We start from the raw sequence: 19,265 nt of genomic DNA, 5'->3' as shown, positions 1-19,265 counted from the left end.
ATAGTATAAACAAGAAAATTTGTGATAGTATTAGGCTAATTTATTTTCACTACTTTAAGAATACTTACATACCTAATTAAATTCCTGTTTTATGGAATGTAAACAACACTTTCAGTCAAAAACCTACCTTTATTTAGGAATTATTTTGAGTTTCTTATATTTTCTCAAATTGGCTAATAGGGGTGTTGAGCAAATATCAGGCAGTGATTTCCTTTGAAATTTAAACAACTGATTGGACTTTACAGCTGGTCTCTAACAAAGGTAGATGCAGTTCCCTCCATGCTTTACTTCTGTTCAAAAAAACCTTCAAAGGCATTTAAAAGGCAGGTATTCCAATAAGGCATAGGAAAAATAACTTTGATTCTCAACAGAGGAGAACTTGCATGCTGAGAATGTGATTCAGGTATTTCTGCAACCTCAGCTTTCAAAGCCTTTTTGTCATCACCTATGGCCAGGGCACCTGGAGAGCTGGAGCTGTGGAGCAGGGGAGCTTCTCTGGGGCTCTGTGTTGTGGTCTGGGTGCTCTGAAATATTTCATTTGCAGCAGGAGATCTTTAAAGGCTGTTTTGAGACTGATGGGATTGCACTGCAGGACTCACACAAGCTCTCAGGGCAGCAGCAGAAGAACATTTAAGCATTCCAAGCTGACAGCGTCACCTCCAGTACTCTGGCACTGGCCTGGGTACCCAGCAGGGAAAGGTTTGGGTTCCTCTGTGAGGAACTGGAGCCACACTTTGAGGGGACTCAGTGCTCCTAGGCATGCTCTGTTACACTACAAATGATAACCCTTTTGAAGATCTTCTGCAGAACTTGGTGCAGATAACTTTCTAACAGCTTGAAAAAAGCTGTTGGCATTATTTCATTATAGAAGAATTTTGTTACCATCATCTTGTGGAAAGATGAGTTCTCAGCACCCATCCATTCATGTTGCTCTATAGCTCTTGATGCATTTACTGATTATTTTGGTTTTTCTTTTAAGATATAGGCTTATAGCCTTGCCTTCCTCAAGAATATTAATAAGAATGTGAAGTTGTCACAGTTAACACACTTCAGCTGAAGTGGTGTGTGTGTGTAGTGGAGTGTTGAATTTTTATTTTCTTTTTTAACATTTTTCTCAATGTTCTGGCCGCACTGAGAAATACTTAATTCAATGAATATTAAAGACCAGCAACACCCAACTGCACATTAAAAGTACACTATTTTTTCCCTTTATTTAAATGTATATTTTGAAATCAGATATATAGCAAGTTTGAGGAACAGACTGAGATCTGTCAACCCATTTCAGCTCAAGAGCCCCTAAATGATTTTGTGCTGTTTTTCTTATATGTGCCAGATTATGAATGTGATCATGCAACTACATCTTTGAAATGGTGCAAACATTTCTATGGAGTTTTGTTATGATTAATCTACCAATCTTTATTTCAGGTGGAAATCCAAAATCATCACTAGCAAATTTAGGTTATATCATTTCAGAGACCCTAATTCCACAAACTAACAGCTCTTCTTCAAGGTTTTGTCAGCTTTGTAGGCTCCTTGAATCTCTTCCAAAACTCAGCTAGTATTCTCTGATGTTCCTATTTTTCCCTTAAGATTCTTAGGGCTTAAAATTCTGACAGCCCCAACTGCATCATAGCAAGGTACAGCCCTCAGGGTGGTAAAACTCGTGTAGCTGCCATCCCCAGTCCCTGATTTTCTCACTGGAGCAAAAGACTGTCAGCTCAGGCAGAATTCTCCTTGTGCCACTGCCACATTAATGGCAGTGAGAGCTCCATATCCTACAGCTGTGGGAGTATTTATTGCTATTTCAGCCCAGGTGTTCTGGGGCTACTGCTGGTTTTAACTTGTACTTCAGGTACTTCAGGGATTTGTTTCTCAGAGGTACGTGAGACTGACTGCCCATGCTGCATCAGAGTCCAAAACCTGTCTGCCGTGAAAACCCATCAATTTTTGCTTTCCTTTCAAGAGAGGTGTCCATGTACAGCTGCACAACTGCAGCATCTGGACAATAATGACCTCCTTGTAGAGCCCTCCTTGCTATCAGAGATGCTTTTTGGTCAAAGGTCAGAAACTGGTAGAGTCCAGGACCCTTAGCCTCCTGTGATCTCCAGATTTCTCCTTCATAACATAGGGGTCTGTCCCATTTTGATCAATAATTTCCTTCCACACTCTTCAGGAAATATTTCTCTCCTGGAATAAGTAGTGAAGTGTCTGTTCTGTGGCTTCAGCTCACCTTTTTAGAGATCTCTGGTGGGTGGGCAGCTGCACCTCTCCAACCAAGTACTGTGTTACCTGGGCACCTGCCCAGCTGTCAGGACTAACTAGACTCCCTCAGTCTGTGGTTTTGATAATCCACTCATAAATTAATCTACTCAGTGCAGAGGTGACTATGACCCACTCATTGGATTGAGCATCCAGTGCCAGCAGGTACTTCTGGAAAGATCAGTCTCTACAATTTATATTGTGACTGTCAAGGTTTAAATTAAAGTGTAATGGAGAAAATTCCTATATTTTTAGAAGTTAGATGCATTTGTAAAAAGAGGAAAATTACAATTAGACTAAAATTACATATAGAAAGAGATGACATCAAAACTCTTCAGTTGGACTTGATTGACAGTGTTAAATCTGTTACAACATCAGTGACACTGAAAAAATCCACAGTAGTCTTTAAATCAAAATAATAGAATATGACTTTTTTGGTAATACATAAAATGCTGAATATTTATAAAGTAGTTAAAAATGTAGACACTGAATAAGTAATGGCATCTGTCATTGTTAACTCTGCTGCTCAATTTCAGGCCATTTTATAAATCCACAAAGTGGTGGTTGTCTTCAGAAGGGTAAGATCTGATCGTGGTTTTAGAAGGGTGGACTTGTGAAAAAAAGAAGAAAACCCCCTAAATATTACTGCTTACATCAAATAATTCTCTTCTGTTATGTGACTTGATCTTTCAACTCCTGATTTTCTATAGAGTCAGTCAGAAGAAAATGCTTACTTTTATTGTGCATTTTCTCATCTGCTGTAACTTGGAGCCCAGTATTCATGAGGATTAATGATGTGCTTAGAGTCTTTTAATATTTCTCCTTCACTTACTTCACTATAAATACATTCATTTTTTCCTTAAAAACCGAACCCTGAATTATAACTTTGTTGAGAACCATGTATTACTGAATAATGACTATAGTGATTATACCAGTAGACTGAAAATGCAATCTCTTTCTTTCTCACTTAAGGATAAAAAGAGTTATTCCTGTCCTGTGTGTGAAAAGTCATTTTCTGAAGATCGACTTATAAAATCTCACATCAAGACAAATCACCCTGGTAAGAAAAAAAATCAAGGAAGATTTCTCAGTCTATTGCAATAAATGGATAAGGGTTTAGAATGAGCAGTGTAATGTGATTATATTTCTAAGAAAGAGAAGAGTCTATTTCTAATTCAACTGGTTTAGAGTAAGAATTGTGTTGGTTTTGCAGATGTTAGAATTTAGAGTGAAAAGTGTTCCTGTTTGAGTGTGCTGTGAAATATGTCAGGTAATTGAAATCTGTCTTCATCTGGCAAAGGGTGAATTCAAATTAAGCACTGGAAAGTTTGGGATCAGGCACATAAACATCCTGTAGCAGCCCAGGAGATGTGAAATTCCCACTGGCCCTACATGAACTGACAGGAATGTGTTCAGGGCTCATGATTTGTCTGTAGGTGCCTGATGGGAATGCAGAGCTGGCCCTGTGCATGCCCAGGTCCCCAGGGCCAGCTGGGGTCTGCAGCAGGGCTCCTGCTAGAACCAGCTGGGATGTGGTGTGGCCAGTAGGAATGGAGCCGGCAAGTTCCATTCCTGGAATCAGTAATGGGTCTGGATGCAGCAAACTGCCCCAAACTCTGTTTACACCTTGCATTCTGGTGCCCTGATTTATCAGTGCAAGTACAAGATAACATGAATGCGGTGAGTCAATGTGCTGTGCCTGAGTAAACAATTCTTTCCCAGATCTTGGGAATTTGATGCCAAAATGATGGTGTGGGGACTGGTTTAAACTCACTGATGTGAACTCAGCAGTCACACTGGTGTGTCCCTAATTTCCTGCTTCTCAGGATCTGTGTTATGTTGGATAGAAAGTCCTGCTGCTACTGCAGAGGAGGGAGAGGTGACACTTTCATTAATTCATAATGGCTCCTTATCACCTGACATAATTGGATACAAAGAAGGAAAACACTGGTCATGCTCAGACTGAATCTAAGGGGAAAAAAACCAACTAAAGTGATGTAACTTTCCTTGTCTTTTTGGTCAGATGTACAGCATAATAGGTAAAGCAGTAGTTTATCTTCCTACTGCCACTAGATAGTGCTAGACCCGTGTTTTAAACAATTTCCTTCACTTTAATTTCCTCCTTAACTCCCACTTCAGCTCTTTAGTTACTAAACCTCTTTATTTGCAGAGCACTCCAGAGCAGTGTGGTTGGAGGGCTTGTCGTACGTCAGAGGACGTGTCTGATGCAGGAAATTGAGATGAGAAAAGGCTTCTGAACTATACTGTAGTCAGGAGGTATAACTGCAGTAAGCATAGAAATTGATTCTCAAGAACTGTGCCTTTAAAGCCTTTGTGCTGCCTCAGGCAGGGAGCATAGGAGATATTCCTGAATACAGAAGCTGAGAACTGGCAGGACAATGATGCTCTGTGCCCTTATGTGCTGTCATTGGTCTGTTCTTGTCCACTGACTGCTGAATGATCACTGTGTGCTATGTATGAAATACCAGTTAACTCTGGAGCCCTGAAGTACTGAACTTGTCGATTTATAAATACTCCTGAACAATTCATTTGGTATCTGAATCCCTCTAAAAAAAGTATAATTTAATTTTATTTTTTTAATTCAAGTGGGTCTTTTAAACTCTTACAATAGAAGTAAAGTTCAGAAAGAAAATCTACACTATTATTTTGTGTTTTCATTTCTCATTCTTGTATCATGGGCAAATAGAGCTTAAAGGCAGAATAGCAGATTTATTAGATGTATCTCTGGCACTAAAGAAATACTACATCTAAGATATGCCTATGCAACAGTTATGCAACAAGCCTGTTTTAATATATTGAGGAGAATTAATGCACAAATCTTTTTTATTTCTGTGAATTTTCTCCTTGTAATCAGGAAAACATCCTTTATTTGTAAACCACACTTAATTACAGGCCATATATATGTGAGGGGTCTGATGGTATAAGCTATTAAATACTTCAGTGGCATGAGTGCAGTTGTTTTCAAAAATATAAATTAAAATTAATGAAGATGAAAGGAAAGACGAGTACTGTTTAAGATGAATTTTAAAGTGACATATCAAAAATTAATTTAAACTGAAGCACTTTCATATTTATCATTAAAATATTCTAGAACTCCCCCTCTTCTTCCTTTCTTAGTATCATTCTGCATGCCCTGCACCCTTGTCTCTTCTGTTTCATCAAGTAGAAAGTATGAAAAAGTAGTCTTTCCTATTCTGTATTTGCAGGGGAGTTGAATTTTGGTCCCATGAAGGCAGTGAGACAAAAATCTCCATAGACTTTGGCAGAGCAGTATTTCAAACCAAAGGGCTAAGAGAGCTTGGCTTTATTACCCAATGATTTTTGTACTCAGCAGTGAAGAAGGAGTCTTGGGTTCTGGTCCCAGCTCTCAGAATTATCTACCTTTCATCCACTGTCTGATTTAATATATTTCTTAATAATTCTGAGACATGAGAGGCATCAGCTTCCATAGCTCCCCACTGAGCAGACATCCTAGCCTGCAGTCATGAATGAAGGATCTAAGCCATGAAAGGCAGAATGAGGGTTCAGACTTATGGCTGTATTTTTCTTTTTTTTTGGTACCTTAGAATTTATCTCTGCTCAGTTCATGGGCTTTTATAGTTACCTTTTGAGGTTATTTTCCCTGTGCATATGAGTTCAGGCACGATTTTTGTGATTCCATTCTGGGACCGATCCTCAGGAGACAAGGTGATTTTTGGTAAAAATTGAAGTTTAGACAGGAACTTTCAAGTTTATAAGATTTGGGGCATAATATGTCACCATCTTTTATGTCTTAAGGTTTAGATTGCATGAGTGTTGTACTTTCATTAAGTCAAGCGATAGCATTTCATTCATCTGACGTGCATTGAGCAATTTGATTTATTTTTAAAAGCATCTGGCAGTGTTTTCATTATGTGTCTAGGCCACTTTAATTTAGACTTCATTATTTTGAACTTTTTCACTGTGACAACCAAAACATTATCTCATATGAAGGAGATACACAGAATTAAATGTGTCTAGCTTGAATAAAAAAAGGCCAGGAGAGGAATCTTAATTGCTGTCTTCAGCAATCTAATTAAAAAGAAGACAGAGAGAGATTTTTCTTGGAGCTCTACAGTGAAGAGATGTCAGTTGAAACAAGAAGATTCTGACTAGAACTGGGAACAGTTTTGACTGTAAAGATGGTTAAACACTGCAATGGGCCAAGAGAGGCTGTAGAATCTGCATCCTTGGACATGGATGGATATGACCCCAAGCAACTTGATGTAACTTTGAAAATGGAACTGTTGACTGTGCAAAGTTGACTGTGCTTGGAGTAGGTGACCTTAGAGGTCCCTTCCAGTCACATTTATTCCATGAGCCTGGTTTTCCCTTTAAAGTGCCTGATTATCAGAGTTCTGACTATTGTAGCTGTGGCTGAAGTGAATTGTCTTCAGATCCTTGACATCTGGAAATCTGGGGTGAAATCATGAATAAAGCTTTTGAAAATATTGAAGAAAAAATTCCCAATTTAACTTATGGGGAAGGGTCACAGTAATAAAATGATCTTTTGTGCCAGTGGCCCAAGCAAGTTTTTTTATATTTAAAATATTAATTTATTTTTTTTTAAACAGGCAGCAGTGAGGACAGTGAGTTCACAGATCAGGAGAGAAAGGACAGAGCATCATAGAAGGCCTAAAGAAAAAAAAGGTCCTTGTGCTCTTTGCTTAAGTCAGTTTTGAGTGGGAGTAGGGGAAATACAACTTTTAAAAGTTGGACCAAATCAGGATCTGGCTCTTCAATATAACTTACAAAATAAATTGTCTCATGTCCTTCTCATGTTCTTACTACCTTTTGCATTTCTCTCAGAGGTTTCAATGACTACTATTTCTGAGATTCTTGGCAGAAGAGTTCAGCTGAAAGGACTCATTGGAAAACGAGCTGTGAAATGTCCTCACTGTGATTTTTATTTTATGAAGAATGGATCAGACCTTCAGCGTCATATTTGGGCTCATGAAGGTAAAACTCTGCTTTTAAGCTTTTGGGCATATAATGAGTTCATATTCCACTGAAGCTTAGCCTGACATAAAAAAAGCCAGATTCAAGTTTATTTCTATACTCAAATGCAAAACTTCAGGCTGCATTGGAGGTTAATTAATCAGTTTAATGGACTCTGGATCACGTATGGAACTTCACACTCAGAACATTAACAGACAGTTTAAATATTTTATAAAAATTATTAAAATTCTAATGCAATTTTTTTCCAGAACACATTCATAAACATCTATAAAGTATTCTATGTGAGTAAGGAGGAGTAAGTTAAATACATGCTCAGTATTTTGAAACAAGTAATTTTCTGTATCTTCCTATGAGTCTCTGCTGCTCCTTTTACATTTGTCCAAAAATCCTTGATCTGGAAATCTGTTAGTAAACCAATTGAAATCCAGTTGCTTTGATGTATACATAAAATTCTGTGAATATTTTAAATAAATCCTGCAGAGCATGGCAGCTAGCTGCCATTGACACAGACAGTGATCAAATCCCCTGAGATAATGCTCATCACATTTATGACATTTTTAGAGAGAAATTCCAGTAATATGGCAACACATGGGTTAAAAGTGCCTTGAATTTAAAATCTTTAGACAGTGAAATCTTGTGTCTACCCAGTCCGTGTATTTTATAAAAGGTTGAAGACAGCTTACATGGTCTTTTGTCCCATTAGTAATCTGTGGAACAGATTGCCTGTGATTTTAGGTTCTTCAGCCATCCCTGTGCATGAAAGGGGTGCTCTCAAGCTGATATCTTGTTTCCAAAGTGTTCCCATGTAGGTAGTTCAGCATGTTTGTTTGACTGATCTAACTCTGAGTTTTCCTGCTTGTGTACCAGAGCAGGGCTCCTCTCCAGTGGCCTTTCCTCCTTTAAGGAGTTTAGGTAAGGCAGAATGTAGATTAGAGAAATTCCTTGTGTATTCCATAGACAAAGTTCTTTTATTCTGACTGGAACTGGGAACCCATGCCATCAACCTGGCAGGAGAAAGAGGTAAATAGAAATTTCTTCCCAAATCAAAGTGTGCAATCTAGTCTGCTTAAAGCAGACTGTAATTCTTCATGCTTGTAAATCTAATTTTAAGGTCATGAGTATCAATTTAAAATGTGCAGACCCTCATGAAACTGTTGAACTAGTATGCCAATTCAGATTCATTCAGCTTTTCTTTGAAGGATTTACTTTGTTCTTGTAGACCTTCTGTTAAATGACCCGCTGGGTATTTCTCTGTATGCTTTGGACAGTTTGAGGGAAGAGAAGTTTTAAGTGCTTGTATCTGCCTGAACCATTTGCAAATGACACTAATTAACCATAAAACACAGCTTGCACATTTAACTTCTGCTTTCATGTTAACTGCCTAATGGAGCAGTCCTCCTTACAACAGATTTCCTCACTGTTGGTTGTAGTAAACAGAGAATGGGAGTTACCTGAAGACTTCTGGAGGGAGACATGTACATAAGCTTGGCATAAACGCAGGCAGCCTGGATTTTACTTCTAAAGGGAGGGTAGGCTTAGCAAGGCCCAAATATCAGTATTTTCCTGGCCAAACTCAGTACCTGGCTTCAGTGGGGCAATATTCAATTGTGAAAGAACTCCTCCTTTCCCTGAGCAAGTTAAGTGAAGCTGTCATGAGCTCAGCATCATTTACACGGAAGCTGTAAATGAAATTTCTTATTTGTAGGCATCCAAATTTTGAAGTGTTTCTCTTTGTCCATGTTGCTCACATGATCTGAAATTTCTTTCAAGCAAATGTCCAGCCTGGAAAGGCACAGCCTGGTTGTTTCAGGGTGTATTTATTTCATTTTTAGGTGTGAAACCCTTCAAATGTTCCCTCTGTGAGTATGCCACTCGGAGCAAGAGCAACTTGAAAGCTCACATGAATCGTCACAGCACAGAGAAAACTCACCTTTGTGATATGTGTGGGAAAAAGTTCAAATCAAAAGGCACTTTGAAGAGCCATAAACTCCTCCATACTGCTGATGGTAAGTGCATTAAATCTATTATCTATTTATTAAATCTATTTTAGGTCAATAAATAGTGGCTGTACCACAGGCCTTATTAACAAATGCTTTTCAGTTGAACACTTCAGTGTGATTTGCAGATTTTTTTTATTCCCAGGAGACACCATTTGGGAAATAATTCAAAACTTTGTGAAATTAATTTCTGTGAAAGACAGCTGTCTCTGAAATATTAGGTTTCTCTGAAATTCATATTGGCTTTATATGCCTTCCTTGTTCTAACAGGGAATTGTATATTTTAATAGAAATTTGAAATTGCCAGTAGTTCTGTCTCTTACTGTTAAATCTCTCACTGTTTTATTCTATGAGAATATTATTAGGATCCTGGTGTCTGATCAGCCAGTGGCAAACCTGGGCACTGTCTCACACTCAGCACCTCATCTGCCCTGCAGTTTTATCATTTCTGTGATCATAACTGAAAAAAGCAAGATGCACATCCAGAAAAGTATCCAATTTTTTATATAAAAGTTTAGAGCACAACAATATTTTATTATTCTGTGATTATCACACTGAAGTAAATTATTGAGCAGAATAAGTTGTACAGACCTTCAGTATGACTTAGTAGCTTGATTTTTTTTACTTATGCAATTGTGTGAAACCTCATTCCACTTTTTATTGACCATTAAATTTAGATTCTTTTTTTTTTCAAATTACATCTTCAGAGAAAGCACACAATGCTCTGTTACATTTTTAGAATATATTTGAAGTTTCTGTGTCAGAGATATTTTTTAATGCTTGTGTCTGTGTGTTCAAGTGGAAGAAACAATCCTTTTTACACCAATATGCTACATCTTACAAGAAGATTATAGTTATTGTTTTTTTACCAAAGTTATTGCAGAAATGCTATGTGTTGGTAAATCATTTGTTATTCACAAAGTACTTTCCAGTATTTTGAAGTAACTTGATCAGTACCAAGTAGGTCTGGCATATGCATCTAAGCTTCATATGTCAGAATCAAGATTTCACTTATCAAATGCAAACCTCAGCTGATTTCTTGCTAGGATAAGGAGGCAAGTTGTTGTATTTGGATGAAAAGAAAATTTCAAGAATCATCAGTCTATAAAGAAAAATAAAAAGGTCTCTTTCTGTGGCCCTGTAAAAAAAAATCACTTCATGGGGTTTCATTTCAAAACCTTTCTGTTTTGTTTTCACCATCTGGCATGATGAAATAGGGAAATTCAGCAATGAAAGTTGAATTTGTTTTCAAATGTGTGTTACTTGGATTCTTGAACAAATCTATGTGTGTGTAAGTCACTAATGCAATTCATCTGAGGCTGGTTTGAAATTCAGTGTTGTTAAGAACAGCAGTATAGTTGAGCAGGATCTAGCCATGTCTGGATTGTGTTTAAAAGTGTGAAGTTATCTTTAACCATTCAAATCCATGTGAGGAACTGTGTTCTTTTAGAAGTTACTGCTAGGTCAGGCTGAAACCTTGGCTGTGGAGGCATTGCTATTACCAGGAGCCTTCTTTATTTGGCTTCAAATTCATCATCTTCTGGAATAACTCCAGCGACTTCTAGTGGAAAGTGTCCCAGCCCATCACAGGGTGATGGGGGCTGGAACAAGATGACCTTCCAACCCAAACCATTCCATGACTCTGTGTTCCTTTTTGTTAAGATTCCATTTTTGACTGGTACAAATAAATCCAAGACTAAGGCTCTTTTGCTTTGCTTTTCACACTTCCAAAACTGTTCCAGGAAATTCCCAGTACCTTTGGAAGGTGGGTTTGACCACTGTCTCCAGTGGAAGCAGGATCTCACTGTCTGTGGAGTCTTAAGTAATTTTCCTCACTAAGTTCACCCCAGCAAACTTTTCATGCATTTCAAACTCTTGTGAAAAAGGACATTTGTCACCAGGAATGTGGTTTGTCAGGGCACATTCAGCATTCTGAGTGACAGTTTCTCTTTGCCCAGTGTCCCTTCCTGTAGTGACAGCACTGCAGAAGGTCTTAGCAGCACACATCTAGGGTTCTTCAGTTATTTCACAAATAAGTGAATTTGAAAGCTGTTTCACTGTTTATGAGTCTTGTCTTCCTGACTTATGAATCCAAGCAATTTTTGTTCAAATATCAGAGCCCTGCAAGGTCAATTTAAGTCATGGAATATAAAGTAGTTTTGTGTCTGATTTATGCTTTTCCAGAAGACAGACTTCTCAAGAGTGACATGATAACAAGCAGTTCTGTATTCCAGGGTCATTACTGCTTGTGGGTAGAAGTAAACCAGAAAGGCTGATTTTCATTATTTTATTTAGATACCAGAAGGTGCTTCTTAGCTGTGTTTTATAGAAACTTTCACACTTGGTATAAAATGCTTTTACCTTTTTCATCAGCATCTGGAATCTAAGAAACCTCATCTCTTTGTGATTATACAGAACATTGTCTATTCTACTTCTGCTTTACCTTTTGATTCTTTTACTTTTGGAATAGTTTTTAGCATCCTTTTTCCACATCATTCAAATACAATTTGCCAGCTGAGCACATTTAATTCAGGAATGAAGTTCCTTCAGTATTTAATGCACTTTGTAATTTGGCTGCAGGTAGCAGGACTGATAGAATCTTAGAGGCAAAATAAGGAGAAAGAGAGTGTGAAACCCAGAGAATAAAAGGAAGGAAATTGTGTTCATTTAAATCATAAGGGGAAAAATAGATTAGTAAGAGAGACTGCTTTGAGGGGAAAATGTATTTGAATCCTAACAATTCAGTGCTGGAGACAGAAATAACTAAACCCATGTGAACAAGATCAAACATTGGTGTTTTGAGGATTTCCGAGTGTGCTTTACAAACAGCAAAGTAGCTGTGCCTGCAGTTGTAAATAATGGATTTCCTTCTTCCATTTAGGGTGCACTATAACAATTATTTTTCTTCTTTCCCAAGTGACTATCCCAGGAGAATCCAGAGCATTTAATACTTATAATTTAAAGATTGCACTCAAGCCTTTTTTTCTCCCTTATTCTGCTCTTAGCTCTATTTAACCAAAATTTTGCAGAGCAAGCGCCAGATTTCTCGTGTTGTTCATTGTTCATTCTTAGCATGTGGGAATTTATCTTAATAAGGAAATAGAATCAGTAGTTTTCTGAACTTAAATAGAAAAAGAATTATTCCATTTGCTGTTCCCATTGCAGGAAAGCAGTTTAAATGCACAGTTTGTGACTATACAGCTGCCCAGAAACCACAGCTCCTACGTCATATGGAACAACACGTCTCTTTCAAGGTAAGAACACATATAAATCATGCTTAAAGTGATTAGGAAATACACAGAACTTTAGATACAGTAATAAAACTGGCACATTTTCTTGTTTGATGACAATTAACAGTATATAAATATTTTAATATTGTGGAAATTTTGACCTTATATTCAGACTTTTGAGATAGGGTTATCTTATTCATGACCAATTTGTAATTAGTAGTTTCACTTGACAAAAATATCTATATTTTACAATATGAAACAAATTTTTGGGGTTTGATTATCAGTCCTTGAGTAAGTGAATCTAATATGTACCTTAAGTCCTGGGGAGGTATGGAAGCAAATCCCCACTATCACTGTTCATTCAAATTTTTCCCAAATTTGCCAGTCTCTTGTACTACAGATGAGTTCATATACTTGAAGAAAATTGAAGAGAATTAATTTTAAAACATTTACCTTAAAACATTTATCTGAAACATGCATTGGGAAGAGTTTTGAAAATTGTTCATGTTTCTATGAAGTATTTAGATTAGAGATACAGTTTATTTTAACAAATGGCAATATGTTTTTATTTCTAAATTTCACATTGGTTCTCAGTGTGATGGGTCCTAATGTAATGTATTGAATAAATGAACACAATGAAATGTTATATTCAGTAAATAGGAATTATACTGGTTCCTTTTCCAGAAAATACAATATGTTTTATTTAAGAAAATGTTCATTTTAATGCGAGGCATTATCTTAATAGTGAACATATTTCTTATTGAAAACATGATACTATTTTCATATGTAACATCTTTCATTATCTAACAGTTCATTTTACTTCTATAAAGAGTACACTGCAGGCATTCTTAACAAGTACTATAAAGCAGCAAGGCAAGCAGTCTTTTGAATGATGGTTTAAGTTTTGGAAGACAAAACAAGTTATCTAAAGAGATTTTTCATTTTGAAAAAAAAAAAATCTGTCTTAAGTATGTGGTTTTGCTCCAAACTTATATTTTTGAAAATATTTTTTTGTAAATGAAAATACATAATTTTCCTTTTTTGATGGCTAAAGTGATGAATGCCCTCACAGTGCAGTTCTTGAAATGCAGCCGGTTCTGACCTTGGGATCTGCCTACACATAAGTGTGGAAATTCAGGACATTGTCAAGAGAACTGAACTCTGGCTTAGATCAATCAGGAGTATTTGTCTAGAGGAGTTCAAAAAGTATTTGCCTCCTTCTAGGACAGTTGTTTTCATGCTTATCAGGCTCAGAGAAATGTCACTACTTATGTGACCTAATGATCCTTTAATCCATCATATTTCCCTGCTCCATGAATTTGCAATCCTGCTATCCAAGAGCAGGGAACATGCATGACTTGCACAAGTGAGTGCTGCAAGAGCACAGCAGTCTGTCTGCATTTTATTTTCTTTAAAAATGACAGTTTCAGCAATAGAAAGAGAGTACCCATCTCTGAAATATTGAGTAGCTGAATTTTACAGTACCCTCTGAAGCATAAGGTTAAGGGAGTCTGAACATCACTTTTCTTCCTTATTTTGCTGTTTGGAACCTGAAGGAAGATCATGAGCAATGAGCTTAGGAGAGTGTTCTAATCAATGTACCCTGACTGCAGATATTTCCCTGCTTTAAATTCAGCTCCTGGATGAACATTTCTGTACCAACCATTTTCTGCTGAGGAGCTTTAGGTGGGACTGCTGTGCATGAAACATTTTCCATCCTATTCTGAGGTACTTGGCTTTTCCCTGAGGACTTCAGCCAACATCTGCATGCTTTTACCAGGACCTAATGCTTGTGTCAAGCTCCCTATGACTGTGACACATCTCAGTCAGAAAGTTACTATCAAAGGTTAACTGTAGGCTCAAATGTTTATTTTCTTAATTTTATTTCTTTAGAAATTTGTCTCTCTGTCAGTTGAAGAGAGACGTGTTCTTAAAAAATTAGTTAATTTAGTTGCCAAAGTCAGCTCACCAAATGGTCAGAGAAATGCAAAATGCCAGGAAAAGGTGAAAGAAATGAGAAAAGGGGAAAGGAAAGGAAAGGAAAGGAAAGGAAAGGAAAGGAAAGGAAAGGAAAGGAAAGGAAAGGAAAGGAAAGGAAAGGAAAGGAAAGGAAAGGAAAGGAAAGGAAAGGAAAGGAAAGGAAAGGAAAGGAAAGGAAAGGAAAGGAAAGGAAAGGAAAGGAAAGGAAAGGAAAGGAAAGGAAAGGAGTTAAATTAGATTGGCTGTACAATCATTTTGTACTTTCAGTTATTTTAGTTGTCTTGCTGCTGTTTTTTAGACCAAAGCTCACAGCAGCTGGGTCATTTCATAGTAGAGAGTCTCCACATGGTCAGACCTGTTAACATCAATTATGAAAACATACAATTTACTGAATTACAAAAACTGGGTAAAATTCTTATAATAGTGAGAGTATTTGTTGTCTTGCCCATAATAAAAAGTACCAAATCTAGGTAATGTTTAGTTACAACTTCAATTTCTTTTGAATTTTCGAGAGTTCCCTTGAAAGATGCCCAAGCCAGAAATGAGCATGGTTTCTTGGGATCAAAACATTGCAGCTTAGCCCAGTATCCTGAAGAGGTGAGGAAATACAGTCCAACATTTTCCTTTTTGCCCACAGCCCTTCCGCTGTGCACACTGCCACTATTCCTGCAACATATCAGGGTCCCTGAAGAGGCATTACAACAGGAAGCATCCCAATGAAGAGTATGTCAATGCAGGCTCTGGGGAGCCTGCAGCTGAAGCTCTTATCCAGCAAGGTACATCTCCACCAAATAAGATTTGTTGGTTTGTTTGGTTTTTTTCTGAAGCAAACTTGGTGAGAAGCTAAACTTCTGTGTAGTATGTGCTCTTCAGTTTATTGGGTGCTATATGTTAAATCATTATTCCTTCTTAGTAATTCTGAAATGGCCACCTTTTACCCTTCCTTCAGTGTCCTTTGTTCTTGGTTTTTAAGGGTGTGGGAACCAAAGTTTTGTTTGACCTTGACTGTGCTATTTGTTGTTGCATACATTTATCATTCACACTTGTTTGTCTCTTTTTGTAAGTCAAGTATCCCTGCCTGTTGAAATGTATCCCTGCTTGTTGAAATGAATGATAAATTTCTACCATTCTGCTGATAAATTTCTGTGACAATTCTGCAAGCTTGAACTCAGTGTAAGGTTGAGCAAATATAAGGAAAGAGACTGAAGAGTAAATGGCAGCAAATTATTCCCCCACTAGAAAAATCTGGGGAGAAAAGAGAGTACAGGTAAAACAGGTTAGGAATTGTTATGCTCAGAATGTGGTTTATGGGCAAAGGAAGCACACCTTGTCTGTGTAAGTAAGCTAAGAATGTATTAGTAGTAAAGCAGAAATCACCACAGTTTAATTTAGGATTAGTCTGACTCCCATAAGTATCTTTGCTGTTACACACTAAGCAGATGAACCAAAGCAAACAACTGATTATAGTCAGGTACATTTATGGGCATAAAGCTCCTTCAGTTCTTCTAGTGCCTGGTGTGAGGAATATTGAGCAAGAAGAGGAGAAAGCCAGATTAAGTATTAAATTGCGTGGAAAATATGTTCATTCTTGGTAAAATTAAGTTTCCTCCTTTGTTACTCGTAATTTTAGAAAGTGTTTTCCCTATTTTTTAGTAGAAACTACCAACAGTTTCGTCTTTTGGAATCTTCAGTTTCTAATTTTGTTGAAGGGAATAGAGACTAAAATAATGCTGTTGTATTAGATAATGAATTAAATGTAATTCTTCTAAGGTTACATTGTTTCTAAATGCTATTTCAAATCATTAATCTAACACATAACATTTATCTATTGAAGGCATTAATCCTTGTTAAAATACTGAACTCATGACACAGAGAAAGAGAACTCAGTTGTAGGCTCTCCCTTTAAACTTGCTCTATAAGGGGAAAATATATAACTACAATAAGTAATCTGAGTCTGTGTTGGTTTTATATAACATTATTTTGTTTCCTTTTGTCAAAAAAAATCCCCAGCCAAATAATTTTCAAAGCAAATATCTATAACAGTGTAGGAATATATAGTATCATGTTATTATTATTATTTTCACAGGCAGTACAAGTCCATGGGGAACCTGCAGTTGTTTTAAGCAAGTAATATTTGCTTGGTCAGTACTCAGAGCCTCTATTTTGTAGTCACCCAGATGAAGGGAAAACTCTTCATCATGGGGAGCTTTGTTTAACTTTCCAAATATCTGAGCTCTGCAAGGAATTATTTGTCTGTAGCTACTTTTAGGAATAGATATGAGAGAATGAATTCTCCTAGTATAAATTAGGGATCATACTTGCAATGTTTGGAACAAAGAAAATTAATCTTACACTGATTAGGCTTTCCTTCCCCTTTGGGAGCCAGATAAATGCATTTCTGAAGGTAATTCTTTTCCAGTGAAACATAAGAACTGCAAAGTTGTTGAGATGCAAGAGTACCCTTAAAATGGAGACAGTGGAGAGAGATGAGAGAGAGGAGTCTTTAACTTTTTCCTGTGGTGGTTATCCTTTTCCCACCACACTGGAACATGGGACAGGATGAAATTTAACAAGGTCAAATGTCAGCTTCTGCCCCCAGGGTGGAGCAATGCCTGGCACCTGTCTGAGTGGGAAGATCAGCCCTGCAGACAGGAATAATCTGGGTGGCAGCAGCTCCCCAGGAGCCAGCAGTGAGCCCGGAGGGCAAATCCCATCCTGGGTTGCATCAAACCATTAAACACAGCATGAGCAGCAGGGAAAAGAGAGGATTATCCTGCTGTGCTCAGGGCTGGGATCACCAGGTGAGGATGTGAAGGTTCATGACTGTGTCCAGAGGGTAACAAAGATGGTGATGGGGCTGGAAGTGATGTCCTGTGAGGAGCACCTGAGGGCTCTGGGCTTGTCTGGTTTGGAGGAGGTTGAGGGGTGACCTCATTGCTCTCTGACAGCTTCCTGAGGGGTAAAGGGGAGAGGGAGCTGCTGAGCTCTTCTCCTTGGGATCCAGTGATGGAACATGTTGGAATGCTTCAAAACTGTGCCTGGGAGGCTAAGACTGGACATTAGGAAGCATTTCTTTACTGAGAGGGTGTCACAGACATATTTTCTGAAAAATCCTTTCATTAGGATTTTTTTCTCCTGAGAAGCTGGAGGCCTCAGGAACAAAATGTAAACAATGATTATCTGCTGCTGTGGAATGCAGCAGGTGGATCTGTGATTGGCCCATGTTGGTTGTTTAATTAATGGCCAATCACAGTCAGCTGGCTTGGACTCTCTGTCTGAGCCACAAGCCTTTGTTATCTATTCCTTTTCTATTCTTAGCTAGCCTTCTGATGAAATCCTTTCTTCTATCCTTTTAGTATAGTTTTAATATAATATATATATAAAATAAAATAATAAATCAAGCCTTCTGAAACCTGGAGTCAGATTCTTGTCTCTTCCCTCATCCTAAGACCCCTGTGAACACGGTCACAAGAGGGTGATGAAACTGTGGAAGAGGCTTCCCAGAGAGGTGATCAATGCCTGAAGGCTGTCATTGTTTAAGGGGCATTTGGGCAATGCCCTTAACAACAGTTTTAACTTTTGGTAACCCCTGAACTGGTCAGGCAGTTGGACTGGATGGTCCTTGTAGGTCCCTCACAACAGAAACAGCCTTTTCTGTTCTTTCCATCTCTGGCTTTCATCCTTCTTTCTCTTCCTCTCCTTACACAGCATTTATATTTGCTGTGCTGACAGTAGTGCTGTGCCTGATTTCCACATTCACCTGTGGAAAAGTCAGGCATTTTAGAGTAGTAATGAGGCATCAAATCCATGTAGGAGCTATGAAGTCAGTGTCTCTTCTCAGGGCTCTGTAATGAAGAAAGCTATATTAATAGGTGTGATTTCCCACATGCAGCTTCCTTTGCCAACTCAATTTCCTGTTCTGTGATGCATCAGATGTATCTTGCACCTGTGCTCCAAATAAGGCCAGAGATTCCTTAGCATGCTATAGAAACATCAATTTTTCTCAGTGTGTTGGTATCTCACTGAGGGGAGAATTGTTCCTGGCGGGAGACATTTGCATTTGGAAGTGATAAACATGAATCCTATTGAAGTTAATGAAAGTTTTCCTGATTTGAAAATCAGAATGTTTTCTGTATTTGGTTCACACAGCACAAACAGATTACTGTGGACATATTCTGCAGTGTGACAAGAAAGTCATATTTGTCTTATATGACACCTGGGTATCATACAAGGTAATAGATGTTAGAAATAGATTTTTTACTGTGAGGTACTGGAACAAATTACCCAGATAAATTGTGGATGTCCCATGCCTGGAAATGTTCAAGGCCAGGTTGGAGGTCCTGAGCAACCTGGTCTAGTGGAAGGTGTCCCTGGCAATTGGCAGGGAAGCAGAACAAGATGAACTTTAAGGTCCCTTCCAAGCCAAATCTTTGAATGACTCTGTGGGTTTCTGAACTGCTTGGGCCAGAAATTGCACCTTGATGTCTGACAAGCTTCTGTTTAGTTTCAATTACTGTATTCATAGATCTGAAAAGCAATTTTGGAAAATTATTCATATATTCATATAAAGGAAAAAGACCTTTCAGGCCTGATATTAAACAAATTCTTTGAAATGAAGAGACTATAGATGAAAAGGAAAAGGAGAGAGTACCAGCAAGCAAAAAGGCTTGAAAAGAAATTGAGAGGGAAAAGGAACAAAAATTAATATCTAATAAAAGCTGTCTATATCTATTTGTATTGTATTCTGCTTTTTCTAAGTTACTTTCTGAGCCCAGAGTGAATTGCCTCACCCTTGCTCATC

General features: G+C 37.8%; 1 protein-coding gene across 1 annotated transcript in view; it reads left to right on the top strand.

Moving 5' to 3' along the window:
- Positions 1 to 19,265, top strand: part of ZFAT (zinc finger and AT-hook domain containing) — an 86,182-nt gene that overhangs the window by 48,640 nt on the left and 18,277 nt on the right. Inside the window, exons 8-12 of the mRNA XM_059487855.1 lie at positions 3,232 to 3,319; positions 7,108 to 7,257; positions 9,090 to 9,263; positions 12,420 to 12,508; positions 15,102 to 15,240. Of these exons, the coding sequence (XP_059343838.1) occupies positions 3,232 to 3,319; positions 7,108 to 7,257; positions 9,090 to 9,263; positions 12,420 to 12,508; positions 15,102 to 15,240 (640 nt within the window). The remainder of the gene's footprint in view (positions 1 to 3,231; positions 3,320 to 7,107; positions 7,258 to 9,089; positions 9,264 to 12,419; positions 12,509 to 15,101; positions 15,241 to 19,265) is intronic.

This window comes from Ammospiza nelsoni, chromosome 1 (assembly GCF_027579445.1).
Source record: "Ammospiza nelsoni isolate bAmmNel1 chromosome 1, bAmmNel1.pri, whole genome shotgun sequence".
NCBI classification, from domain to species: Eukaryota; Metazoa; Chordata; class Aves; order Passeriformes; family Passerellidae; genus Ammospiza; species Ammospiza nelsoni.
This window is presented reverse-complemented; position numbering and strand designations above follow the sequence as displayed.